This window comes from Phaseolus vulgaris, chromosome 6 (assembly GCF_000499845.2).
Source record: "Phaseolus vulgaris cultivar G19833 chromosome 6, P. vulgaris v2.0, whole genome shotgun sequence".
NCBI classification, from domain to species: Eukaryota; Viridiplantae; Streptophyta; class Magnoliopsida; order Fabales; family Fabaceae; genus Phaseolus; species Phaseolus vulgaris.
The window spans coordinates 18,830,749-18,840,989 of NC_023754.2; the positions used below are offsets into that span (position 1 = coordinate 18,830,749).

At 30.7% G+C, this 10,241-nt stretch overlaps 1 protein-coding gene across 1 annotated transcript; it reads left to right on the forward strand.

Moving 5' to 3' along the window:
• The first annotated feature begins 1,509 nt into the window (after window positions 1-1,509).
• Window positions 1,510-7,371, forward strand: LOC137831547 (phosphatidate cytidylyltransferase 4, chloroplastic-like). Its single transcript, XM_068639268.1, has 8 exons — window positions 1,510-1,858; window positions 2,136-2,404; window positions 3,611-3,801; window positions 4,711-4,835; window positions 5,897-6,030; window positions 6,243-6,358; window positions 6,728-6,830; window positions 6,968-7,371. The coding sequence occupies exons 1-7, from the start codon at window positions 1,628-1,630 to the stop codon at window positions 6,817-6,819; spliced, it is 1,158 nt and encodes a 385-aa protein (XP_068495369.1). The 5' UTR covers window positions 1,510-1,627; the 3' UTR covers window positions 6,820-6,830; window positions 6,968-7,371.
• The last annotated feature ends 2,870 nt before the right edge of the window (window positions 7,372-10,241 follow it).

Genomic DNA, 10,241 nt, shown 5'->3' on the forward strand with positions numbered 1-10,241 from the left:
AAATTCTTTTAACATGATTTTCATAAACATACTTAAAGCTTTTGCTTTTATTTCTCTTTTTTTTTTGTATAATTTTTTTAAAGGAAATTCTCATATTTTTCTCCAATAGTTTCTTTTAGTTAGGAAATAATTAAGCATGTGTTATTTTCAACTAATTAAAAATTTACTTAAAGTAAGTATTTTAATGTTTATTTATCTTTATATCTGTTTTGGTTTTAAAATGGACTAAATTTATCATAAAATGCTTTAACTGCAAATAATAATAAACATGTTTTGATTTTTTTAGCTTACACGTTTGTTCATAATACAAAACCAAATCCCCATTAATGGCGTGATTCCTTAAACATATGCATGTGCTTCCTAGGGCAAGTTGTATTCATTATTATTCAGAAAAACCCATAACACTAAACAATATGCATCTATTACTCCCACAACATTCTTTCACCCTTTTTTTTTATCTTAGGCCCTTGAATGTAACAACATTCATCATTCCTCCTCTATTTTCTTTATATATATATATGAATTTAAGTCTATTGAGATAATATTATTAGAGTGACTGTATTTAATATATTATCTATTTTGAAATTTAAAAATCTTATTTTAAAAACACATCTTAATAAATATATATATATATATATATATTATTAAGTCTAATTTTTTTTATTAAAATATATAATATAAATAAAGAAAAAGAAAGAAAGACACCAAATTGTAGATAAAATGAAAAAGTCAACGTTAGGTCTAATTTTTGATATGATGTGTGATGTTTCCATGCTAAAATAAAACAATTTTTTTACAAAGATTTACAAGTCAAACACAAAATTAGGTGAATTTAGTGTATTATTAGAAAAGAAAAATTGGATTTGCATTGAGGTTTCTAGTGTAATAAAATATATTTAAAAAATATAGTTTTCTAAATTAAAAGCAATGATTCCTTAATTTTTTCAATCTAAATTTTAGTTTAATTAAATTATTTAATATAGTAAATATTAAAAATTTATAAATATACAAATGCATATATATTTATTCTAAAAGAAATTATGTAAAGGTTTCTAAAAACATTTATGACTAATGTAATGTAGTCAAATTCGTAGTCACTCTAAATATATAAAAAGTTTATTTCGTGATTTTTAAGGTCAATTGAGTTCAATAACAGAGAGTCTTAATTTGTTTCGTGTAAGTTCTCCGTATTATATCACTTCTAGAATCTTTAAAATATTTTTTATTCTTATAATCCATATTTCGTTAATAAAAACTATTAAACTTTATGTTATGAAAATCTTATAAAAACAAATCTTAAAATTAGGACTATGTTGTTTTATGCATTTAATAATTGTATTTGTATTTCTTCGCAAATTTGATTTAAAATTATATGAGCATACATATGATACGACATTTTAGCAAAGTACCATATTATTATAGTAATAAATCTATAAAATATTTAATGAAAAACATACAGAAAAATAAAAATCATATCATATCATTTGGTACCCAATACGGTACTACCAATGCAATACAATACAATACCTACGATACGAGTGGTATACGTAAAAATGAAGGTAAACAAAATCCATCGTGTCTGGTGTGTGAGCTGAGGTCAATTCCATTCTCTTATCGACTCGCTCTCATGGCTCACCTTCGACTCACCAACTCGCTCTCTTCTCCCCTTCCCAACAAACTCGTTACCTTCTCTTCCCAATCCCTAATTCTCCACCGCCCTTTCTTCTTCGCCAAACCTAAACCGCTCATCCGCTTCGCCCGCCGGAACGGTCCGCCGCTCGTCCTCGCCGCCGTCGGCCAGGCCGAACCGAACCGCCTCCCTCAAACCAATGCTCCGCAGGTCCTCCCCGGGGAGGAGGTATGCAATTCCACAATTAACTTCAAATTCCGTTCAAATGCAATTTCGTTTCATTTGGTTGTAGGAAGTACGATTTTTGGTTTTGAAGTTGGTTGAGTTTTAATTTAATGGTCCAGGCTTTCTTAGTATTTATTGTTTAGAACTTTAAAGAACCGCTGAGAAATTGTGTTAGGGATGATATAAACATTTCGAGTATGCATGTGGACAAAATTTGATCAGCGAAGTGGGTGATTGTGATTTGTGAGGAATTTATAGAAGTTGTCATTTGCCTTTGTAGGAGGATTTGCCCTCAAAATCTCAAGAACAAGGTAGTCAGCTTAGAAATCGGGTTGTTTTTGGACTTGGCATTGGAATTAGTGTGGGTGGTGTGGTTTTGGCTGGCGGATGGGTCTTTGCTACTGCCCTTGCTGCTGCTGTCTTCACTGGTGCACGAGAATATTTTGAATTGGTTCGGAGTCATGGAATTACTGAAGGAATGACACCACCTCCACGCTATGTATCACGAGTCTGCTCAGTCATTTGTGCCTTGATGCCATTGTTTGTCATGTAAGATTGGTTAGTGCACCTTAATTTTCCATTAGTGCTTGCATCTTGTAATCTTGTAATCTTTAGTATTTGCATTTGGATATCCCTCATGTGCATTTAACAACGAAAAGTTATTGACATTTATTTTACGTGTTGAGTGCAATTTATTCCCTAGATTTTATGTCACTACACCTGTCATTTAACTTCTGATTATTTCAAAGCATATTTGCTTTATGTGGTCCACGTTTTCAACTATAGTGGAAATGAACTAAAAATGGTAGAGGGAAGGGTGATGAAATTTGCCTTCTGCATATTTAAAGAAAATGGCAAGCTTTTGGGATCTGAAATCTTTCTCCCTCCTGCTAAAAACTAAAAGAATGAATGAAATGGAAAACCTGAAATTTGTTAGTGGCTGTACCCGTGAAACTTGTTATCATAAAATTCCTTACCTTAAATTGTCCTGCATAGCCCATTTAAGCTTGTTATGCTTTCATGTTTCATTGGAGTAATGTGGATGAAATAGCAAGGAATCGTCCAAGGTAGTATCTAAATATTAGCTGCTAATCTAAATTAGTGATCTTTCACATTAGGGGTGTCTATTTATCATAGTAGTAGTCAATAATGATATCGGTTTATCACCCTTTCTTCTCAATATCTTCTTGGCTCTTTCTCTAACACAATTAGTGTTCTGTTCATTCCACAAACCAACGTTTCTAGGGACCATAAATCATTTGCTGCACCTGCAAGGTAGTATCTTTTTCAACTTATCTTGATTGTTCCCCCTACATTACCCCCTATCTCTAATGAAATGGTATCAAAGGGATATCAACCTACCAACAAAATATCGTGTTTTATCTTGAAAAAGGAAAACCCCCTTAAGGATTTTAGTTGAAGAAGTATTTTTGTTTACCACTGTTAAGGAAGAAGATGAAGATGGTTTGGAATGTCTCACATACCCACTTCTGTCATTTACAGCCCATGCGATGATTTCAATCCTTCCTATACATTGAGGGCCTTATGTACAACTAATGAAGTTTGAGAAATGCCCCAAACCTTAAGGGATAATACGTATTTTACCTTTATAAGTTTGCTTTGCTTTTTATAAGTATAGTATGGACACTTATGTGTAGTAGAGCATCTAAAATGTATTTATAGGTCCATAACTTCTGCTATGGGAGGTTGATGGGTCTTGCTTGCTGATTGATTTGTATTTCTGATATACGCCAGGTATCGTGGTCATATTGACGTTTCTGTGACTTCTGCTGCTTTTGTTTTGGCTACAGCACTACTCTTACAAAGAGGAAGTCCCCGTTTTGCACAGCTCAGTAGTGCAATTTTTGGGTTATTTTACTGTGGATATCTTCCCTCTTTCTGGGTGAAACTTCGATGTGGTTTAGCAGCTCCAGCTTTGAACACAAGTAATTAACTTTTTTAATTCCTCTTTCAGATTTAGTTCTGTGAATGTGGGGCTGGGGGGATGAGATCATTTTTTTCTTAATCAATAAAAAACATCTGCTGAACTAAAGTCACCAGTTCTACCCTTTATTGGCAGTTATATCTCTTTGTTGTAGTGATTATAGACATCAACCTTGGCTTTGGTATATTGTTCACAAAATGGTTATTAATCTAGATGTTGCTATACAATATTCTGATTATAATTGTTTTATCTCAATTGCTTGCTTCCTTTTTTCAGTAGTGTTTCAATTTTCATTCTGGTAAGGTTATGCCACTGTGTTCTCTAACTTTATTATTGCATGGATATTGAGCACAAACACTTGTTTTTGATGTATAGCTGGTAACATTTGTTGAAGGTCCATTTCACATGAATAATGTAATTTATCACTGTACTCTTCACTTTTTACCTTTGAAATGTGTGATTAAGTGTACTTGTAATTTATTTGTATATGATTCCATGTTTGAACCTAAATTTGTGGATCCAAATGCATTATTTGTTCATTGTAGCTGTTTAGTTCAAAATTTAATACATTGTTTGAAATGTGTGCCCATGGCTGAAAAGAAATTAAACTTCAAATAGTATAATAGTATGAACTAAATCATGGAAACAGGTCTGTTAATTTTTCCTCCTTGTATAGATTAAGTACCTGGGTTTCTCTAGTTCAGAAACCCATTTGGTTATATATCTAGTTATTCTGCTTTCATGTGCAAAGTTTCGAATTTGACTACTGCAGTAGCAGCTCTGATTTCAATATTGAATCAAATGCCTGGTTGACATTATTCAGGACGCTTATATATAGCATAGTTCTGTACTCCCTATTTTCTATATGTCTTGAATTAGTGCATGTCCTTAATAGACTATTATTTTGTAGGGATAGGAGCAACGTGGCCTATACTTCTTGGTGGCCAAGCTCATTGGACAGTTGGTCTTGTGGCAACTTTGATTACCATAAGTAGTGTAATTGCAGCTGATACATTTGCATTTCTTGGTGGCAAGGTATATAAGCGTATTGGTTTGTGTTGTTAGTAAGTAGGATATTAAATGTACTACTAGAAGTTGTTAGAAGATTCTAGAGATCTCTTTTTAATAATTATTTTAGGGTTAGAGTTCTCTATGTATAGGGTTGATGTACTGTTTCAATTAATTCAATCTAATAAAAGATCTTCTTCCATTTAGATTATTCCTTATACGTTGGTATTAGAGCTTCCAATCTTGGAGGCCCTATTTCGGTATTTCTTCTTTACCGTCTTAGCTACAGTTCTTTTTAGGGTTGCCTGAAGTGCACCCAACTGGTGGCTCTATCACCACCCACCGCTGCCGCTGTCGGAGCCACTTCCGGCACTGTCGCCTCTGTTGGATCTGTCACCGTCACCAAAGCTTTCTGTCTTACTGTTTCATTTTACTTAGGAAGGAGACTAAGGAATCCTTATTATTTGGGGAGAGAGGAGAGTGGAGAAAGGTAGGCTGGATTATTGTCAGAAATCTGTTAGACAAGTATTTTTTTCTCTGGGAGGAGTCTTTGAGTCTGGGTATTTTTCTTGCTTGTAGAGCCATTGAGCTCACTGATATTCCTTAAATTAATAATATTATAACCTCTCTTCAATTTGTCTATCAGATTTTTTCAAAACAAAGTTCCAACTGATATTAGTGGTGTTCAAAAAGGTTCTCTTAATGTTAGTATAAAATAAATTACTTTTAGTGAATAAATTATTAAGGTAAACAAGTTTTGAAGCTTTGAGTTGTGAAAGATTAGAGCATCTCCTTTCTGAGTGACAGTAGCAGGTTGGCAGTAAACAAAATCCTGACTTTGGTGGAGCCAATACTAGCATTTACAAAGTGAAAAAACAATTTATCTTTTTCCTTGTATGAAAGTGTTTTATAGAGGCTATTGCATTTTTAAGTAAAAAATTGGTGTGTAACTGATTATTATGAATTTGTCATTATATAAATTATTAGTTTTCCTTGACTAACATTCAGACGGTTTATTTGTTATTTGTTCCAAAAATAACCCTTAATCTAGCATTAGTTATGAAATTTCTTTTTGTACCTTCATGCAGGCATTTGGTAGAACACCACTCACCAGTATAAGTCCGAAGAAGACATGGGAGGGTACTATTATAGGCTTTTGTGGATGTATAATTACTTCTGTAGTACTGTCAAAAGTTTTCAGCTGGCCAATATCTTTATTAAGGTACCCCCTACCTGTCCTTGAAGTTAATCAGTGTGTTGAAAGAAAAATGTTAGTATCATAGTTGTTTTGTTCTTTACAAGGTTACTTGTCTTCTGTTACTCTATAGACTTTATTATTCTTAGAGGAACAATCGTACATTTACCATACATCTTTGTATCCTGTGAACTGTTATTTGCACATGGTAATTTGTGGTTTTTACATGGATTTTTCAGTGCAATAGCACTTGGCGTTTTGATTTTCTTTGGATCAGTTTTCGGTGATCTCACTGAATCAATGATTAAACGTGACGCGGGGGTGAAAGACTCTGGCACACTAATACCTGGTCATGGTAATCCTCTCAGTAATATCTCCTTGATACATGCCTTATTTATTTTATCGTTTGATACGAGAACTTTTACTGCAGACAGAAGAAATAGTAATATATAAACAATTCTGTTATTTTGGTTAAAGATTTGATACACATACAATAATTTGTTCATTATTTTATATCTGTCTCTCCATATTATTTATTAATCTTAATTTTCTCTCTCTCTTTTAGCTGTAAAACAAATTCTTTATGATAAAGTTGTAAATTTATTTTAGTTATGTCATCTTGCCACCAAAGACAAACATTTCCTGTTAGAATCCCACCTTATTTTTTCTCCGTTAGAAAGTACTTGAAAGGTGGAAGATATTTTATTAACTCCAATCAATGCAGGTGGAGTACTAGACAGAGCAGACAGTTATCTGTTCACGGGTGCTCTAGCATATAACTTAATCAAAACTATGTTACCACTGTATGGAGTATGACATGAAACAGTGTAAGTGTTGCTTCAAGTATGTTTAAATTTTATGTACTTTTACTTCGAAACGATATGTTATCAGTAAATATTTAGTAACATAATCTTTATCAAAATTTTTAAGATATTTTTGTCGGCTATAATTTTTTTTAAATTAGGTGGTACCTACATGGCATGTTCACTGACAACGTGGGCGCGTTACCAACAATAAATTGAATTTAAATGCTCCTGCGTAAATTGGGACGAGCTTCTTTGTTGGAAGGATAGATTTTTCTGATGATCATCACAAAAGGAGCAACAGGAATTTTCTTATCATCCCAGGCCAAGTTGACCATAGTGGTTGCTGCTTTGTAGACGTTGCATGAGGTCATGGATACGAGGACTAAGCAGAGGTAGCATTGGTTGTATTGTAACTTGTAGATAGCCACAATTGGATTTGAAAAAAAAGGGTGCTGTTGCTCCAATCATTTTGATGTCTTGCTAACCAATAATTTGAGGATACTGTAAAACAATCATTATTAATTATGTGGTGTTAGTAAAAGTAAATTTTTGTTCTTGTTTATCATCTACTTATCATTTATATGTTTCAAGGCGCTAAAAACATCATATATCTGAATCACGTTTTAGGGTTTGTCAGGTAAAGTAGCACACACAAGAATTGTCTGACTAGTTGAAGCATACATTAAAATTAAATTAATAAAGGCTTGCTAGGAGGGAAAAAAAAAGAGAAGTTATATAAATTTGATATATCCATTTTATTATATTAACATTTGTAGCACAGATTCACATAAAACATGTCAACTGGCAAAAGAAAAGAAAATAATATAGAGGATGCTGATGTGTGCACTCAACTTCCACTGCTGTCATTAACTTCAATAAGATTGTTATAGAGCACAGAATAATTTCCACCAAAAACAGAGCACAGAATAAAAAACAAACTTAAATACTTTCTATATGAGCATTTATGTGGTACTAAAGTTCAACTTTACTCGTGATTGCCATCCACATTCTCTATTCACATTACAATCACTGAAAAAAAAAATAAAAAAAATATAAACTACAAAAAGTAAAAATTAAACTTTATCCCTCCAAAGATTTAATATTACTGCATGAATCAATAAAAACTAAATGATCGCAACAATAATAATAAAAGTAACTATAGTGAAATCATAATGCATTTATTCGTAATATGGGTTCTAAACATTGAGCAGTGATAAAAAACGAATAAAGTAATTGAAAAGAGAAGAGTGATAGATATGTTTATTCTCTCAGTTTCTTCCATTGTTAGAGCAGACCAAATCCAAATCTTTCATGATAAGAACCCAATTCCATCCGTGGTCATTTTGATCACAAACATAAACTCGTAATGAAATAAAATAATGTTTATAATAGTTATAAAACAAAAAATGTTTTGGCTTTACTTCTATTTTTATATTTTTCTAAAATCTAAAATTATTATTTTTGATCCTTATAAAATGGATGAATTTTGACTTTATTTTTAATAAATTACTTTTCTTTAGCTTTCATTCTTCTGAAATCTAAATTCACTATTTCAGTTTCTTTAGAGTGATGTACCATAGTTTTAATTATTATTTAGATTATTATAAAAAATAAAAAAGGTAGAATATTATTACATGGAGGGGACTGATAGAGAGGCATTGAATGAGTGAAACTATAAACGGCGGCTAAGGCCGAAGGATGCGCACAGCCTCTCAATGCCACACAATTATTCTCTATTTTCTTATCACTTTTATTTAAATCTATTAAATATCTCTAACATTTCACAAAATAAAAAATATACATAAAATTTGTACATGTTATGAGTTCTTATTAAAAAAAACACATATATTTTCATCCTTTACCCTACTTATTTTTTTATTTGACCCATCTAAAAATATTCACTCAAAATATTTAATAAAATTTTCAAAATATTAATTCCTTAAAAATAATATAGCCAGTATTTTATATTTAATGTGAATATTATTTATTCTATTTTTAATTCATATTTCCTAAAACATTAGTTAATATATATTATTCTCTGAACTTGGTCCTAATCTCAAACATCAACATAATAATAATAATATTATTATTATTAATCCAAAAATGTAAAAAAAGAATGATAAAAATATTAAAAATAACTATATCGGTGCGGATGCTTTATAATTGCTTCAACATTCAAATAATTAAGGGGAGTTATCTTTTTTCAAAATTATGTTGAAATTTTGAATTACTAACTATTATTAGAGTTCAAGGTTTGAAGTCAAATATTGATTTTTACACCCGTGCTTAATTCCAAATCTAAAAGCATTAGATCAGTGATCAACTTCTTCACTCTTTTTTTTTATATATAATAAAATTAATTTATAAGGAGAGATTTACACTTCTTCGTAATGTTTTTATTTTCATTTGATGTGAGATTTCAAATACATCATCTCACATATCGTACGTGAAACTATATAATAAATTATTTAATAGCGATTCGATAGTGATGACGTAACCAACCCAACAAATTTTTGCTGAAATAAACTTTAAATGACTATGATATCAGAATAATAAATTTTAAGTCTAATTCAATCTTATCAATTTTGACTCATACAATAAAGTTTACACTTATTATATATATATATATTATAAAATGTGGTTAACTCTAATCCAAATGAGATATTCAATAATGATAAAAGATATTAGAAAGTAAAACTAAAAAAAATATAATTTAAAAAATAAAAAGCATGCCTCATAACTAATAAAAACAATCTTGATAAAACATATGAGTTCAAGATAAATTTAAAACTATTAACTTACTATAGACGGATTAGAGGGAGTGTGAGAAAATGTAAGAGTGATGATTCCAAAATATCTTTACTTTGGTAAAAGCAGATACAGATAGCAAACAATTAGGAAGAGCTATAAAAGAGAGTGAAAACAAAGGGTGTGTTTGAAAAAAATGAAAGGGGAAAAAGGTGAATAATTGTGGCCACTGATTATTCCTACAATAAGTTAAAGAACACACGATCCTATTATTTTAAATCTTCCATCAAACAAAACCATACATTTCATAAGCTACTTTTTTTCCCTTTGCGTACATCTTTTAAACTATTTTTTTATTATAAATCTTTCAAATATGTTTTCAATAAATAGATTGATAAATAGATTGAGTAGTTGAGTAAGTGTTTGATGTAGGACATGGAGAGTTGTTTAAAGGAACATTCAACAACTCTTCATCATGCACTTTTTCATTTTGGTTGAAAACAAAAAGCAATCAATGTATAAAATATATAAAACAAAATAATATGTTACTTTTAAACTATAAGTCAAATCTAAATGAAGAAATTTTAATTTATACATGTTATTAGTATATCAAATCCTATTCTTTACGAATTTGAGTTGAATTAGATTATTAAAAATTAAAATTTTTACTACATTAAAAATCCA